General features: G+C 39.0%; 2 protein-coding genes across 7 annotated transcripts; both read left to right on the top strand.

The window, feature by feature from the left end:
• The first annotated feature begins 1,136 nt into the window (after positions 1–1,136).
• Positions 1,137–10,585, top strand: LOC147324077 (uncharacterized). Of its 4 annotated transcripts, XM_086304483.1 has the most exons (5): positions 1,137–1,383; positions 3,753–3,858; positions 4,777–5,871; positions 6,309–7,790; positions 9,342–10,585. In XM_086304483.1, the coding sequence occupies exons 3-5, from the start codon at positions 4,884–4,886 to the stop codon at positions 9,785–9,787; spliced, it is 2,916 nt and encodes a 971-aa protein (XP_086160609.1). In that variant the 5' UTR covers positions 1,137–1,383; positions 3,753–3,858; positions 4,777–4,883; the 3' UTR covers positions 9,788–10,585. The 4 variants fall into 4 exon arrangements, 3 of the variants coding, with proteins under 3 accessions (XP_086160609.1, XP_086160611.1, XP_086160610.1); XR_015130793.1 differs by lacking the exons at positions 1,137–1,383; positions 3,753–3,858 and adding an exon at positions 8,850–9,068 and having other exon boundaries at positions 4,872–5,871; positions 9,342–9,481; XM_086304485.1 differs by lacking the exons at positions 1,137–1,383; positions 3,753–3,858 and adding an exon at positions 8,984–9,068 and having other exon boundaries at positions 4,872–5,871; positions 9,342–9,481.
• A 1,673-nt stretch (positions 10,586–12,258) lies between these two features.
• LOC147324076 (uncharacterized) lies at positions 12,259–16,869 on the top strand. 3 transcript variants are annotated; one of them, XM_086304524.1, is made up of 3 exons: positions 12,259–12,548; positions 12,940–13,073; positions 14,550–16,869. In XM_086304524.1, the coding sequence occupies exons 2-3, from the start codon at positions 12,971–12,973 to the stop codon at positions 15,896–15,898; spliced, it is 1,452 nt and encodes a 483-aa protein (XP_086160650.1). In that variant the 5' UTR covers positions 12,259–12,548; positions 12,940–12,970; the 3' UTR covers positions 15,899–16,869. The 3 variants fall into 3 exon arrangements, with proteins under 3 accessions (XP_086160650.1, XP_086160648.1, XP_086160649.1); XM_086304522.1 differs by having other exon boundaries at positions 12,259–12,696; XM_086304523.1 differs by having other exon boundaries at positions 12,259–12,696; positions 12,789–13,073.
• Positions 16,870–18,207: the final 1,338 nt, after the last annotated feature.

Genomic DNA, 18,207 nt, shown 5'->3' with positions numbered 1-18,207 from the left:
TTATTTAAGACCTTGTATGTGAGGAGCAGGATTTTGAATTCAATTCTGGATTTAACAGGGAGCCAATAATGGGGAGGCAATATAGGAGAAATATGCTCTCTCTTTCTCGTCCCTGTCAGGACTCTGGCTGCAGCATTTTGGATTTACTGAAGGCTTTTAAGGGAGTTTTTAGGACTTCCTGATAATAATGATTTACAGCAGTCCAGCCTAGAAATTATAAATGCATGAGCTAGTTATTCACTCTAATACAGGATATTTCTAATTTTAGAGACATTGCGCAAATGGAAGAAAGCAGATTTTATTGTAAACATAAATGGGGGGCTAGCAAAAAAGCTTGGGAACCACTGATCTCTAAGTGTTTCGTTCACTAGCAAACTGACCGGCCACTTTGTTAGGTTCACCTGTTCTGCTGCTCATTAAAGCAAATATTTAATTAACCAGTCATAAAGCAGCAACTCACTGCATTTAGGCATGTAGACATGGTCAAAATGACCCGCTGCAGATGAACCTGAGCAACAGAATAAAGAAAAGCAGTTTAAGGGATCTTGAAGGTGATTGTTTGGCTTCTTAGTAACAGCTGGGAGTCAAATGTCACCTACCTGAGTGTTGTTACTGAGCATGTCCATCACCTCATGACCACAGGGTTCCTATCTTCTGATGGCTGCTCCCGACATGACATACACCATGTCACAAGGTTTGAAAAACTCTGACTGGTGAACATGATATTGAGCACTGCACTCAAAATTATAAAAATGTTTCCATCAAGTTTGCCCAACCCAGTACTAACAAGGTGTACCTAATGAAGTGGCCTATATAGGGAGACATACGTGTTGTTCTTTTCTTTTCTTTTCTTTCTTAAAAAAATATGAATATTATTTTCAGTATTTGACCACATTGAAGCATAATGCATAAAAACTGTTCAAAATTATAAGAAAATTATCAAAGAAAGTCGAAGAAAAAAAGAGCAGGCATTGATTTTTTTATTTTCTATTTACTATATTTAAATACATTTTAGGATTTCTGGGGAAAATATCTGATTGACTAATAACAACAGCTGAATGTCAGCTGAATGCATTACTGTTCAGTAAATTACTGCGGGTGATGACGGGGGTAGGAACCGTCTACTAGGTGCACTGTGTTTCGGAGGGGAACAAAACAAAGGTCGGACAGACTAGCCGTGTGTTGTGTTTCGCTTGTAGAGGGATTTCTCCTCATTTCCGTGTCACGTATCTTGTGTTTTAGAGGTTTGAGAAGTTACAATCAGAGGAAAGGAGGATCGTAAAGTAAAGGAGCGAAAACACGGAGATCAGAAATGAAACTCGCCCGGGAGGACCCCGCGGAAGACGGGCGGGCTGATGCTGCCTGTTTCCTCCTCCTGTACAGGTAAATGCGAATATCTGACAGCAAACAGGCGTCCCGATTTTACCTGTATGGACCGGTGTTGTGCCTAAAAATGATCGTCTGTAAAAAGATGATTTCTGGTATATCCTTTATTTATCCAGTTAAAAAAAAGTCATTGACATTAAAATGTCAAAAAACGTCATCTGACCAAGAGGATAGCAGAAATGACAACAAATATAACAATAGTTCTGTAAACATATTTCAAGTTGACAAAAGAGTACCGGATTGGTTATAATGTAAGTACAATAACCCCGAGTTATAAAGTTATAAAGATACTTGAAAATCAGTTGTTTTTTTTTTAACATATAACCGCTTTGTAAACCATATTCACCGAAGTCTATTTACCAATATACATGAAGATGTTACACTTAAAGAAAGCATACAGAAACTTTGGAAATCAGTTTTTGCCATTCGATCACTTTTTGGCACAAGAAAAAGTTTTTTTTTTTGGAATTTATCCTCGTTATTTGTTCTTAAGGGACTCCAAACACAGTTGGTGTGTTTTATGACTAACACATGATCTGGACCCAGGCTTAAACTCGGTCCTGTGTTTGAGCCGAAACAAAGTCTTAGAGGATATTAGGGCAGTTCAGGGCGTTTTATTTCACTCTGTCCTTTTGCTGTTTATTGAAGAGTGAAAATTAAAGGTTTAATCACAGAAATGCTGCCATTGCATTCATATGCACCATATGAATGCAAATCACAAGCCAGTAACCTCACACTTTATATACGGGGTGGCTGTAGCTCAAGTGGCAGAGCAGGTCAGCCACTAATCAGAAGGTCGGTGGTTTGATCCCAGGCTGCCTCCTGGCTGCCAAATATCCTTGGGCAAGATGCTAACCCCACGTTTGCCTACTGGTGGTGGTCAGAGGGCCCGGTGGCGCCAGTGTCTGCCTCTGTCAGTGTGCCCCAGGGCAGCTGTGGCTACAATGTAGCTGCCATCACCAGTGTGTGAATGAATGGGTGAATGACTGAATGTAGTGTGAAGCGCTTTGGGGTCCTTAGGGACTAGTAAAGCGCTATACAAATGCAGGCCATTTACCATACACAGAAACACTAGAAATTAACTTTACAAAGTGCTTTGGGTGAGAATGAGAATTACAGACGTAATTTAAAGGAGATTACTGATTCTGTGAGCCTTATCTGCTCAGCAGGTTCTTTCAAAGTCGAGGTCACCTTTAGATTTTGGACCCGATAGGAGGGCTGGCCCTGAGGATCTGAGGCTGCACGCTGGGTCATCTGGCATCAATGTTTTGTGCTAAATGTGAAAATGATAAGCAAGTTACACAAAAGTCCTGCTGAAAATCTTTCTATTTATTCTTATTGCTCATTAGTATTTGAAAACTCTGCAGAGAGCATCTCCAAAAGTTGATTCTGTTCATCTGGACGTAGCGTTTTGTTTGAGAAACGTTTCGTCACTCATCCAAGTGACTTCTTCAGTCTCAGCTGAACTGATTTTAGTTCATGAGCTGCACACAGACAGATTTGATCTCACGTGTAAAAAGTACCTGATTTATGATGTTTAAGACTTGTAAAGGTATCCATTATTAGACTAGTGACAAACATCTCTGCACGAATTATTCAGTTTCATTAACTTCATGCCATTCAGCATGAGAATGGTTCTGTTTCTACCATTTTCCACTCAACTTAAGAAACTTGTGAACTGTCCTATTTCAAAACATTTTTCACATTGGGTTCTTTTCAAAAGATTAAAAAAGGGAACGTAAACACATTGTAGGCAACTTTAAAGTGAAACTATTTCTTTTGAGGTTTCACAGAAAAATAAAAATGAATGAGCTTGTCTGTGTTTTATTGCATGTATTTAATAAATCTTACTTGACACTTTTAACACTTAAAAGCAAACAGCTGTTTGTTTTTGCACATAAAATATTTCCATATATACAGGATTGGCACTTAAAAAAAATCGTGTAATTTTTTTTACGATCACTGTTTCTTGTCCAAGTGACAATTTATCTACATGTACACATAGGTTTCTTAGTGGTTATATTAAGATAAGATAAGATAAGATAACCTTTATTAGTCCCACACGTGGGAAATTTGTTTTGTCACAGCAGGAAGTGGACAGTGCAAAAGTTATGAGGCAAAAATTAGAATACAATAAGAATAAATACAGTACACAGCTGTACAGAATAGAATAAAATAAAATACTATATACAGTAGAATAAAATAAATATACAATAAGATAAAAATAGAATACAAATACAAATACTATATACAACTGAGTAAAAATACAACGATGACAGAAAGGATTATTGCACTAAGTATTATTGCATAAGTAATTGCATTGAGTAACCGACTTATTATTGATATTTATGCAATCATAATTTCAGCCAGCTGTGAGGGGCTCTGCAGTGGGGATGCCTCGAATAAAGAGCCTTCATCCTGATGACCACACACGCTTCAGGTCTGAGTCGGCAAAAGTCAGGAGAGATCTGGGTGAGTGACACCATAATAACATGACTGATTAACACTTAGTTAAGTGTTAATTAAGCATTATTAAAGAGTGAAGTGATAATTAATAATGTATACTTGTCACTAATCATTTTATACAGTAGATTTGTTTATTCTTTTTTTGAAAAGCTTTTCATTATTCAGAATTTTTTGAGTTGTTAAAACTCTTATTTTAAATGTAAATCACAAAGTGAGACTGCCTGATTACTACTAAAACTTATCAATGGCCTGATAATATCAGCTGATATTAGCTATTTGCCAGCCAATCAGACTGACAATGGCTGATAAATCAAATGATCCTTGAAAGTTGAACAAGTAAAGAAGAGACAGGAGGAACACAGTTCAAACACTTTATAAGTGTTGCTGTTGCACAGACAGTCCACCAGAGGGCAGTCTGCATTTTTTTTAAATTAATTAATAAATTATTTTTTAATCTTTGTACAGCACTTTGTCCAACATTTTATTGTTATTAAATGTTCTATATAAATAAAGTAAAGTAAAAGCATCTTCCCTGTTTGCAATGCACATGTTTGGAACACCAAAAACACAGCAACCAGCTGATCTGAACAGAGTAGATGAATAACTACGCATAATAAGTGTTAGGAAAAGCTGTTTTGATATCATGTGTCTGAAGAAAATAAAACATCTGATTTTTTTTTTAAGTTGCCAAATATTTGTATTGGTGTTATAAATACTCCATCGGCCGAGCTCTAACCAGCACAGTGTCGGTGTCTGTTTTATGGATATCAAAGTCATTCCCCAATGTCCTCCAAAATCACAAATCAATTTCAAATTACATTAAAAAAAAATACTAAAGAAATTACAAATTTGGTATGGCTCTTTGCAACTACGCAAAGTGACAGTTGAGCATAATGTACAGATGTGTTTTAATGCTTCCTGCAGATGTTCAGCAGATGTTGCAGATTGAAAATGAAGTTCCCAGCATCCCTAATCTGGACCAGCAGGACTCAGACCTCCTTCACATAAAGAAGTAACAGGAGGAGCTCTTGATGACTCAGGAGGCAGAGCAGCTAAATGGGTTAGGGGACACTGAAATTACCAAGGTCCCAATCACTGCTGTGATGAGTGAGGGTGATGAAGAGAAACCTCTGTTCTCACAACTTCATCAGGGACCAGCTGAAGCCAGCATAGAGGCAGAGCCTCGAAACAGCAGCTCAGCCAAACAGATAAAAACAGAAACTGTTGGAGGACCAGAATCAACCAGGTACCCAGATGTTTACAGTCATCTACATCCAAGTACTGATGGAAAGCCTTTAGACTCTTATGAGACTGAAGTTTGCATTGATGATGGTTGGCAGGAGGCTTTGTCCAATTCTGGACCTGAAGACAGTGACACTGTAGATTCACAGATGACAGAAAACACAGAAGAGAAACCATTCAGCTGTGATTTCTGTGGACAGAAATTTAAGAGAGACTCAAATCTTAAGACGCACATTAGAGTTCACACAGGAGAGAAACCATTTAGTTGTAAGATTTGTGAACGAAGTTTTAGAAATCAGTATAATCTAAACCGACACATGAGAGTCCACACAGGAGAGCAACCGTTTGGCTGTGATGTTTGTAATAAACGATTTTCCCATCCAGGGTCTCTGAAGAGACACCAGAATGTGCACACAGGAGAGAAACCGTTCAGCTGTAGCATTTGCAATAAGAAATTTAGACAGAGGATTCATTTCAAGAGACATATGAGAGTCCATACAGGAGAGAAACCATTTGGTTGTGATGTTTGTTGTAAGAGATTTAACTGTAAGAGAAATCTGAAGACACACATGAGAGTCCACACAGGAGAGAGACCGTTCGGCTGTGATGTTTGTAAAAAAAGCTTTTCACAGCCAGGAATTTTAAAGAGACACATGAGCGTCCACACAGGAAATAAGAGTCTTCAGCCAGATCAAACCAGAGATCTCCGATTGGCTGGTGCCATATCTGCATGGCCCACATCACAACTGGTTCAGACACAAGACACAAGAGATCTAGGTAAGTGACATACATCAGTCTGTCTATAATATACAACAAATATTTAATATGTGCTTGTGGGGATAGGTTAATTGATTAATCTAAATTGTCACTAGGTGTGAATGTGAGTGTGAATGGTTGTCTGTCCCTGTGTGTTAGCCCTGCGACAGACTGGCGACCTGTCCAGGGTGTACCCCGCCTCTCGCCCTATGACAGCTGGGATAGGCTCCAGCGCCCCCCGCGACCCTGAAAAGGATATGCGGAAGCGAATGGATGGATGGATGGATATTTAATATGTAACAATGCCAATTGTTTTCAGTGGAAAACACTTGGTTTTCTGTGTTGTTGTTTTTTTTTTCATTTTAAAATTTGTATTAGATTCCAAAATCATTTGTGTAATATTAAAAACTTTAATAGGATTTGTGTCATATGTTTCCATAATTGTGTGTGTGTTTCAGCTACAGCGGCAAGACCTGGACATCTTGCAGATGTCCAGGTCTTGCAGGTTGAAGGAGAGGTTTCCTGCAGCCCTAGTCATGACCAACAGGATCCAGACATCCTCTGTATTAAAGAGGAACAGGAGGAACTGCTGGATGGGCAGGAAGAGGCTGACATCACCAAGGTCCTAATCACAGCTGTTCCTGTGAAAACTGAAGACGATGAAGAGAAGTCACAGTCCTCAGAACTTCATCAGAGATTATCTGAAAACAACACAGAGGGAGAGCCTCCAACCAGTAGCTCAGCAAAACAGATAAAAACAGAAACTGATAACTGTGGATTACCAGAAGCAGACAAGAACCTGGATTTAAATATTAATTTACAACCAAAAACTGATGGAATTGTTTTAGAATCCTATGAGACCGATGTCAGTATTGATGGTGACGAATGGCAGGTGCCTTTGTCAGATTGTGGATGTGGGACTGAAAACAATGAGAAGGGTTTAAAGAAGAAGAAATCACTTGAGTCAGTAGTAAAAGGTAATGTGGACCGTAAAACCGCCAAAAAGAAATTTACCTGCTCTGAGTGTGATAAACAGTTTGTTTACAAGCAGTCTCTTCAGAGGCATGTGGCACGCCGTTCAGCAAAAAAGGCTTCGAACTGTTTGGTTAATAGTGCATGTTTTAGAGGAAAGCAAAAAACTGCATCACAGGCCAGAAATCAAAGAGAAGCGAACCCACTGAACTGTGATCTCTGTGGACAAAAATGTACCAGTAAAAGAAATCTGAAGGCACACATGAGAATCCACACCGGAGAAAAACCATTTAGTTGTAACGTTTGCGGAAAAAGCTTTCGACATCAGTATACCATCGATAGACACATGCGAATCCATACAGGAGAGAAACCCTTTGGTTGCAGTGATTGTAGTAAACGGTTTGCACAGCTCGGCGATCTTAACCGGCACAAGGCCGTCCACACTGGTTTGAAACCTTTCAGCTGTATTGTCTGTGGTAAAAAATTTAGGCAAAGGAACCATTTTAAGAGACACATGAGAGTCCACACCGGAGAAAAACCGTTCATTTGTGATGTTTGCGGCAAAAGCTTTAATTGTAATAGAAATCTTAGGACGCACATCAGAATCCACACAGGAGAGAAACCATATAGCTGTGACGTTTGTGGTAAACGATTTTTAGAGCAAGCTATTTTAAAGAGACATGCAAGCATCCACACAGGAGAGAGGCCGTTTGTTTGTGATAAGTGTAATAAAACATTTAAGTGTAAGAGAAATCTTACAGCACACATGAGAGTCCACACAGGAGAGAAACCATTCGGTTGTAATGTTTGCAGTAAAAGGTTTACACAATCTGGGATTTTGAAGAGGCACATGAGCGTCCACACTGGAGAAAAGAGCGTTCGCCTGGTGGAAGCCACCGCCGTGGGTTCAAAGTCCCCAAAACTGGTACCAGCCACGTCTGAAATGGTGCAGATGAAAAGAAGTGTAGGTAAGTGACACACATTTGTGTAAACAATTTTTACTGTACATCAAGTATATTAAATCACTTTGTAATAGCACTGTCTCCAGTATGTTTGGGTGTCATATGGATTTTTTCCAATATTAGCTCTAACTGGAGATGAGAATTGAGGAACCGTTCCAAAATTCTTACATTTCACGAATTTTTAAACTTTTGCATATTGCAGTCAGGCTTCTGAGAGAACTGCATAACATTTGCACTGCCAAGACCTGCTACATGGACATGATGCCACTGGTTGACAAAGTGCTTTAAAAAACGCTTTTACTCATGTCGTGGAGCATAGGTGGCCACTGAGTAAATTCTGAATTTTGAGGTCACATTTAAATTGTAATTGTAAATATTTATTCCTTGATATACATACTAAAATATGAAACATGCAAATACCATCATATTAAATTGTGTTAGATGTGGGAAGCTAGATTTCTTAGGGAAAAAAAGAAATGTATTTCATGTCCAGTACTGTGCAGAAGTCAATTTCTTTATACTTTGCTAGAAAAATTGAACATGTGTGCAGGGGCTTATTGAAATATCTGCGAACATACATGAAAATATGAGACAAAACCAGAGTTTGAACAATTCTTACAGGCTTGAAAGTCAGTACTTGGCGTGACCATCTTTATTCTTTAACACAGCTTGAACTCTCTGAGGCAGCTTTCTGTAATTTCTTTAAGTAGTCTTCAGGAATAGTTCTTCAGGCAAAGAACAGTCAAAGCTTCTTTGCATGTTTCTGGCTTTTGCTCTGTTCTGCCGGGATGATCCCACAGCGCTCCAGTGGTGTTGAGGTCTGGGTAATGGCTGTAATGCAGCTCCAAACCATAGACAGAAGCTTCACCGTGTTTTACAGATGGCTCTAGACTCTCACCATTGTACCTCTCTCCTGACCGCCTCTGTATTTTCTGCTGATGATTTGATCAAATTCGAATTCCGTCCATCAGACCTGTTGCCACTAATTTTCAGTCCAGTTCTTGTGTAAATGTTGATACCTCAGCCTCTCCCTGTTTCCCTTCATTAACAATAGCTTCTTGACAGGTTCCCTTCCACAGAGATCATTTCTCATGAGGCTTAATAGAACAGTAGATGGATGTGCTGAAGGGTGTGTCAGCTATTATTTTCTGAAAGACTGGGCCTAAGCAGCATTCTGAAAAACATTTTGACCCAACCAGTTGCGGCAGATGGCCGCCCCTCCCTGAGCCTGGTTCTGCCAGAAGTTTCTTCCTGTTAAAAGGGAGTTTTTCCTTCCCACTGATGGTAAGTTCTTGCTCATAGGAGGTTGTCTGATTGTTGGCATTTTCTCTGTCATTGCCGGGTCTTTACCTTACAGTATGATGTGCCTTAAGGTGACTGTTTGACACTATATAAATAATATAATATAAACTGAATAGAAGTGTACATTAAAATATGCATATTGAAACTTGTTTTCACAGGGTGATAAAATCAGAATTGAATTATGATTTTACCAGTTATTTCCAAACTTCTTGAATTAGTCAATATTTGGTTGTTGTTTGGTTGTTTTACCTGCAGATGTCGGGCACACAGAAGAGACTCCCTGTATCCAAGAGGACCAGGATCCAGAGCCCCTCCATGTAAAGGAGGAGCAGAAGGAACTTCTGGCTGGTTGCGAAGACAAGAAGTTATATTTGATGGAGGAGGTTAAAATCACCATGTACCCATTTACTGCCGTTCCTGTTACGAGTGAAGATGAGGAGGAGGAGAAATCCAAGTTCTCACAGCTTCATCAAGACAATATTGACACAAAGCCTCCACCCAGTGTCCCAGCTGAACAGAAAACAGATGGGGAGGACTGTGGGGGACCAGAACCAGGCAAAAACACAGATCTCAAAAGTCATTTACAGCCACATAATGCTGGAACTGTCAGTATTGATGATAAATATGAAGATGATGATGATGTTGGTGACTGGCAGGAACCATTGTCAGATTCTGAACCTGAAACCGAAGAAAATGGTTAGCAGGAGATCAGGGCTCCTGAGTCTGGGATGTAACACTGCCCAAAAAAATCCTTTTCCTGCTTTCGAGTTTGCTCAACTCAAGATGACAAGTCATGTAGGTGAAAGGGCTTCAAGCTGTTTGGTTTATGTGGATGAGAGTTTAACCAAAATACAAATTTTAAAGCACACCAAGAACCAAAAGCACTCAAATGGTAGTGCTTGCAGTAAAAGATTTGCACAAGAGGAGATTCAGTGTGCTATAGAAAGTCATTAATGTCAGTAATGATGAATTTTTATGTTAGCACATAACTTGCATCTAAATTATTTTTCTTTTTTTTAATCTTAAGTTGTTATTGTGTCCAAATTTGCTTTCATCATGAGTTCGAAAACACTCTCACACTTACCACTAGAGCCACCAAATGGGGTTTATTTTGATCCTTTGGTATTTTAAAAATGGTGTAGGCATGGTGAAGCAGGTACCAGTTCAATCTGCCTCCTCCCCACTATGGTTCTAGTGTTAATCACATCATATAATTTCATGACATTATTTGGAACTAGTCTTAAATATGCAATATTACACTAATTCTGCCGAGGGAACCAGTTTGGAAATGCTTAAGTATAATCTTCTTTCAGTGGTTTTCAGAAAACTGACCACCTGTCGTTATTGGAGGTTCTGGAAGCAGATCGTCTTTCTGTCATTGAAAATTAAATGAAGAAGAAAAGACTCAGTTTAATTTTTAGCTACATGATTGTCTTTTAAATTGCAACTTTTGGAGGAAGTTTGAATGTTCACAAAATAATAAAATGTTCTCAACTGTTCGTATTTGTCCTGATCAGTTATGAACTTGGACCATTAAACCAGTTCTGGTCTGACAGTGTTACAGGTTTACTTACTGCTACAGTTGATGTTTTAGTTGCCAGTGTCTGTTTCTTCATGAGGTGCGTTAGGACCTTTGCTCACCTGCCTCAACCTGAGACCAAAGTTAGAGAACTAATGTTTCCTCAAGGTCAAAGGTTAATTATATCATACTGTGAAGGACATGGATGTAACTGAAGCATATTTCATAATTAGAACATATTTTTTCCACAGTACAAAACATAAATATATATTTTTAAAAGATTGTCACTTGTCTCCCATGATATATGTTTCAGATGATGAAGCATAAAGGATGGTCCAGTTTATAAAGATAAAGGAGGTAATAAAGGAAGCACTACTCTTTAGTATTTAGAGAATTTCACCCTGTTTTGATGACTGCTGTGCAGACAAAGATTACTTCACTTGCTTAGGAATTTTCCTAAGGAAAATTCAGTCATCCATCCACAATGCCGTTTGATTAGCAAAGATAAAAACTTTTCATTATGAAAGTGAATTCGGTAAAGGTCACATTTACAAGGTGGTGTCGGAGAGGCGGATGCTGTCCAAGATAAAGACAATGTTGGATAACACCTCCCACCCACTCCATGACATCCTGGTCAGTCACAGGAGCTCGTTCAGTGAGAGACTGAGATTACCGAAAAGCACCACTGAACGACACAGGAAATCATTCCTGCCTGTGGCCATCTCCCTGTACAACGCATCCACTTAACACACTGTTTGCTGCTACAGCTACACATGTTTCTTTTCCAAATATTTATTTATAAGTGACTTATGTATGTATGTATGTATATATATGTATATATTGTACTATTCTTAGTTAGCGTATTGTCTGTCTTGTCTTAATGTTGGTTTAAAATGGAGCACTGTAACAAAAAATAATTTCCCCCAGGGATCAATAAAGTATTCTGATTCTGATTCTGATTTGATGAGATGTACACTCAATATAATCTGAGTTTCATGGGTGGAGTCATACATTGCTTTTTTAAAATTTTTTACTGGCTTCAAGATTAAACTGCAATAAAAATGTCAAATTATGTTTTATTTGTACAATAATAAATAAAACTATTCATATTAGCTCCAGGTGCAATATTTAAATATTATACACTTGAAGGGACCATCGGTCATAACCCAACAAATTAAATGTTTGTGATTCTGAAATGGCTTTTTGCATGAGGGTTCAAATAATGATAAAGAGTTAAAGCAAGAGACAAACACAGTTGCCCGATGGCCAGCCAAAGATACTGACGTAACATTTCTTTGTAATGATGTCAAACAGCCTGAAATTGGAAAACTATTCATCAGTTAACTATTTATTTAATATATTTTGTTCAGCTTATATTTAAAGTAGATAAGACACAAAACAGAAAATAAATGAAAAACAGTGAACCTGATCTGGCTGTATGTTGTCCTCAAACTAAAATGACTTCTTAGGATTTCTTTCGCCACAAAGACTGTTTTGCATGAATCGGAACTGGAGGTTAATTTTACTTTTTAAACTTTAACAATTATTTCTTCGTTCATTCCTCAGGAATCTTTTTGCGTCAGGAAAAAACGGCTCTAGGAACCTTCTATTATACCGTGTTGTAAAGGGGAACAAAAAAAATGTTGGACTGACGGGCAGGAAGCTGTCCGTCCTGAGACTGTGCGGAGCTTCCAGACGAGTTTTCATCCTCTCACCAGGGAAGCCTGCGGTGCCGAATAATAATTAGAATCGTTTTTATGGTATAACGAGGTTTTGAGACACTGAGACGGTAACATTTCTAATTTAGCACAATAAATAAAACCGGGCGTCAGCTATCGCCGCCAAACGAGCAAAAACATGAAGGAGGAAAAGAAATACACGTTGGGGTCACCTCCTCCACCGGGACATAGCTGAAGAGGACTCACTTGTTTTCTGCTGGATAGGTACTTTATTCCCAGTAGAGTCAGCAGCCACACGGTCATGGATACGGCCAGCACAAGAGGGCTTTTACACAAAAATATAGACCTGCTACCTGGACTAGAATTTAATTTTTAAAAGTTAACCTGTCAAAGGACCCAGAGCTGCTCTAAGGTATTGGCAGTAACAGTGATACAGTGAATTCATAACGTTTTGCAACTCTTGCCAGATCATCTCAGTTTAATCTAACATTTGCACTTTGACAGATGCACCAAGAATAACACAGAGTTAATAGTTTGGTGCACAGACCGGAGGAGTCATGGATATATCCATCGAACTTCTGATTGGTAATTGAGCCCCTCTACTGCCTGAGAATGAATGAGTAAATGTTCGGGTGGCTCATTTGTGTCATTGCAGCTTGCACCTGAAAATCACAAGTGGAGTTTCAATGTCTCGATTAAAGATCCTCCAACCGGACGACCCCAAAGGTCTCAGGTTGTGTCCCCTTGTATCTGCATCAGCTACATCAGGTTTGGCAGAAGCACAGGCAGGTGGGTGACGTTCATTTGTTTCATTAACATGTAACTCATTCTCTTGATCAAACAGCAGAAACTAAATTATAAAACACAACAATTAGTGTGTAATGATGCTGTATTCAGGTATTTGGTAACCACTTCAGAGGTTCATGGACAAGAGGATAAAATCTGAAGTTAGTAAAGAAGGTAAAGCTCCAGAAACACTTGGAGCTTGTCTTTATGGTCCATGAAACTGAAATTTATGAGCCAGGATTAGCTGTGTGAGTCCAGTGTGAGTAATTTCTTTACTTAGTGCACTAACACAGTGTGTGAGACGATGTGCTTTGGTTTATGTTCTCGACCACTTCTCACTGAAGAGAATGCATAGTTATAGATAAATAAAGATTTTATTAATGCTACTCTGGGGAAATTCACAGCACTAGGCTCAGAAAGAAAATGTGAATTAGATATACTAGAAAAATAGTGTAAGGAAATTGCACAAAATGCAGTAATGCAGTCGGTAGTAACTGATCATTACTAAATGTGTACAGCGCATTGTGTTCTGCGTCCTGATTGGCTCTAGACCATTGTCAATCAATCTCGTACCGTGTCTCCTGTACCGTACAGAATGCATTCGGCTTGTCAAAGTCTTCGATCAAAAACACAACAATGTAGACAAAATGTTTTTCACCGTCAAAGGCAGCCGCGGGTGCCTTTGGTTTCATTCTATAATACTGGACTTATTTTTCTACGAAGGTTTGAACTTTGAGAGTGTTTAAACAAGAGAGAAAAGTGTGAACATGTTCATGCCTGCCTGAGAAAAGTGTATAAAGCGTGTAGTGAGGGGTTTTACAGCCTTAAAAGATCTATACTAATTGTAAAAAAGAAAGTTGGCTACTTCGCAGATTTCACATATCACGGGTTATTTTTTAGAACGTAACTACCGCGATAAACGAGGGACCACTGTACTTTACTGTTTTTGTGCTAACATTGTTTCTACAAGCTGTTGAATCATATAGGATGTAGCTAGTTTTTCCACACACAGCTTAAACACACTGCTTCTGCAGTTTGGCTTAGTTTTTGTTCAGTAAATAATGACATTGTGTCATATGTTAGAAGGCTGTGCTTAAATGATTTTAGAACCTTGTAGAGAGCAGATGATTTTTTGTTTTTGTTATGTCTTGATGTGTAATACCGTAGAACAGGGATGTCAAACGTATTTTATATCAGGGGCCACATACAGCCCACTTTTATCCTAAGTAGCCCAGACCTGTGACACTCAGCTTTCTGTCAATAAAGAACTTCTGCATTTAAATGTTTTTTTCACACGATAAAGAAAATTAATAATTGACATATGAAATTATCTTGCGGGCCAGATATAATTGTATCGTGGGCTGGATGTGGTCCATTGGCCGTAAGTTTGACATCCCTGACTTAGAACTAGAATTCTCGAACTAAAAATGCATATCTCCCAGCTTCCTGTGATGCACCTGTAATGTGTGTTTTCTGCAGATGTCCAGCAGATGTTGCCAGTTAAAGAAGAGGTTCCCTCGATCCCCAGTCTGGACCAGCAGGACATAGGCCACATCCACATAAAGGAGGAGCAGGAGGAACTATGGACTGGTCAGGAAGGAGAGCAGCTTAATGGTCTGGGTGCTGTTACTTTGAAGACTGAAGATGAGGAAGAGAAACCTCAAGTCTTAGAGCTTCACCAAGAACCAGCTGAAGATAACAAAGACACACCGACTCCAGCCAGCTGCTCACACAAGCAGATAAAAGGAGAACCTGGTGGAGAGCTCTGTGGAGGACCAGAACCTACCAATACTTCATATCTAAACAGTCTTTTACAACCAAATACTGATGGAAAAGCTTCAGACTATTTCGAGAATGAAGTCACTGTTGATGAGGATGATGATGATTGGCAAGAGCCTTTGTCTGGACCTGAAAGTGAAAGTAGTGATTGGAAGGAGAGCATGAAACATGACTCAGGTGTAAAGAGTGATAATGTGGGACATATCTCTGCCAAACAACCGCTCAGCTGCTCTGAGTGTGGTAAACGCTTTCAGTACAAAGGGTATCTTCAGAGACATTATTCAACACATCATTCAGGAAAAAAAACTTCCAGCCATTTGGTTAATAGAGTGAAGGAAAGTGTTGAATTGCAGACAAAAGTCCACGGTGGAGAGAAACCATTTGGCTGCAGTGTTTGTGGACAAAGATTCAATCAAAATGCAAATCTTAAGACTCACATGAGAGTCCACACAGGGGAAAAACCGTTTACTTGTAGCATTTGTGAAACTAGATTTAGACAGCAGTATAGTCTGGATAGGCACATGAGAATCCACACAGGCGAAAAACCTTTTAGTTGTGGTGTGTGTAGTAAAAGATTTTTACAACTGGGGGATCTGAAGAGACACAGAAGTGTCCATACGGGAGAGAAGCCTTTCGATTGTAATGTTTGTGGTAAAAGATTTACTCAGAGGATTCATTTCAAGACACATCTGAGTGTTCACACGGGTGAGAAGCCATTTGGTTGCGACATTTGTGGTAAAAGATTTAATCGAGTGGGCAATCTGAAGACACACAAAAGAATCCACACAGGAGAGAAACCATTCAGCTGTGAATTTTGTAGTAAAAGGTTTTCACAACAAGGTGTTCTGAAGAGACACAGGAGCATCCACACAGGGCTGAGCCCGTATGCTTGTGATCTTTGTGGTAAACGGTTTAATTATAACAAAAATCTTAACAGGCATATGATAATTCACACAGGAGACAAACCATTTGGCTGTGACATTTGTAATAAAAGATTTTTACAATTAGGGGATTTAAAGAGGCACATGAGAGCACACACAGGAGAATAATTACTTTCATGTTGTGGGGTTAGTGGGAAAGGATTTATCCTAAGAGGGAAATGCAAATCCCCAAAAGTTGATTCTATTCATCTGGACGTAGCGTTTTCAGTGGGAGCAACATTTCGTCACTCATCCAAGTGACTTCTCCAGTCTCAGCTGGCTGCAGGTTTCCCCAACCTTATAAACAGTGCATTTGCACAATGACCGAAACTAGCACCACTGTGAATCCCAAAATACTGAAGAAGTCACTTGGATGAGTGATGAAAAGTTTTGTCCAGATGATCACAATCAACCTTTTGAGATTTACATACCTGGATGACTGAGCATGCATCGAGACAAGAAAATGTGAAGAGACAACAGAGATTGTACTGTACAGTAATCTGATCACAAGATGGAAAATGTATATTAAACAATCCATAGCTTTTGTCCCTCTGATAATTGCAAATAGTAATCATCTGTATCATCTTAGTCCAACATCAGGAATATGTTTTCACATTAACGTATATAGCTTTTTTTCTTTCACCTCCTAGGACCTGGCGTCCACATATGTGGACATCACATTTTGTATTTATACTCAATTTTGCTCTAAAAATAAATATCCTCATATGTGGCTCTTATTTTTCTAAGAAACAAAAATCAGGTAAAAAACATAATCTGGTAATCCTCTGTTTTTACATTCATCGGGTCCCAATCAGCCCAAATATCAAAGAGAAATCAAAAAAGCATGCCATGGAAGAGTTCAGGTCTTAGAAGGTTAAATCTGTCATTATGAGGCTGTTGTGTTCGTATTTTGTAACAGTGTCATTTTTTCTGTCTGTTAGTTTTTAAATTTGTTCCCTGTGAATTTCAATTTGATTGCTGCAACTTGTCAGGAATTTCCCCACACTAAACCAGATTTGGTTTACCACATTGACACTTCAAACTTTGGTGTGGCTCAGGGAGCACAGTGTTTTAGTGCCCTCTATTGTCCAGCAGTCTGTGCATGATAAATAAAATATTTTTAATAGTTTTCTTTGGGTTTTTCTTTCTTTCTATTAATCCAGATGATGTGTCATTTTTATTTGATTGATGATAAAAAGGTTGTAATGACCTGGACCCTGAAAAGTGCACAGGAATGATTATATTGATAAAAGAGGCTTAAGGATTGACACCACAGACTAAACTATGAACACTGATCCGGGAAAAGCAGGACTGATACGTCTGAGAGCGTTTGCAGTTAAATTCCTCCTCTTGTGGGATCAGTGTCTGTTTAGAAAAAAAACAGCTATGGGTAAGAATGAAATGACAGAACTTGACTCTCTCTAACGGCTTGAAAACTTCACAAGAAATACTTAACTTCATTAAAGAAACTTTACTTCTGCATCAACCTTTGGAAAGGTAAGACTTGTGTTGGTGAGATTAAGCCATGTTAACATGGCTTTTACTATTTAATATTCTCTAAAAGAGTAAATTCAATTTTCAGGTTAAGGTCGTAATACATTCTAATGGTTAGCACTCTGGACTCTGAATCCAGCGATCTGAGTTCAATTCTCAGTGGAACCTCATTTGGCTTTCTAGCACTTTGCTCCACAGGTACATTAACACACGCTAGCATCAGAGTTTAGACCAGGGGCCCGTTCTTCGTACCTCGCTAAGTAAGTTAGCTGGATTAGATTGTTGACGATTTCGCGTGATCTTGGATCGTTTGGTTCCCCGAAGCTCATCCGGGACTTGCTGTCATAGCAACAGAGCCGTAAGCGTAAACCTGCTCGGGAGCAGGTTTACTTTATGTAAACAGGATTAGATCGCGGCCACGCAGGTATGTCCGCTTCATTTATACGAAAGCAACAGCGATATTCCACCACTGTTTCACCATAAACAAATAACATCAATGTAACTAAAGATAATGCAGCACTTGATCCTTTTATTGATTTCACACAGATACATACAGGTCATTTCCTAAAAAAGGGAAATGTACTATTAACATTCTATTACATGTATGTGATTATTACAGATGTAATTCATATTTCAGAGTAGTAATTGGAAATCACTTCGTGTAATCAAGATGAGAGACCACGGCTATAAAAGCGAAGGTGGATTTGGGAAGCCTGTCGCAGCCATGTCCTGTCCGTAAACGCGAGCAACCCATTGCGGAAGGTGCAAGATTGATAAGGAGAGTTTTCAGAATTCAGCGTATATTGCGGGATAGACAGGATCCTTTAGCTCAGCGCGACAGTGTGCTCATAGAGAGATATCGATATTCCCGTGAGGGTATTATTTACTTAACCAACTTGTTGACGAGGGGGTGCAGGACCACCACTTGTCTTTTTTTGCTCTGC

Source organism: Aulonocara sp. 'chitande type north' Nkhata Bay, linkage group LG8 (assembly GCF_057382095.1).
Source record: "Aulonocara sp. 'chitande type north' Nkhata Bay isolate Kocher_YH1m ecotype deep benthic linkage group LG8, A_spYH_male_GT1.1, whole genome shotgun sequence".
Lineage (NCBI taxonomy): Eukaryota > Metazoa > Chordata > Actinopteri > Cichliformes > Cichlidae > Aulonocara > Aulonocara sp. 'chitande type north' Nkhata Bay.
This window is presented reverse-complemented; position numbering and strand designations above follow the sequence as displayed.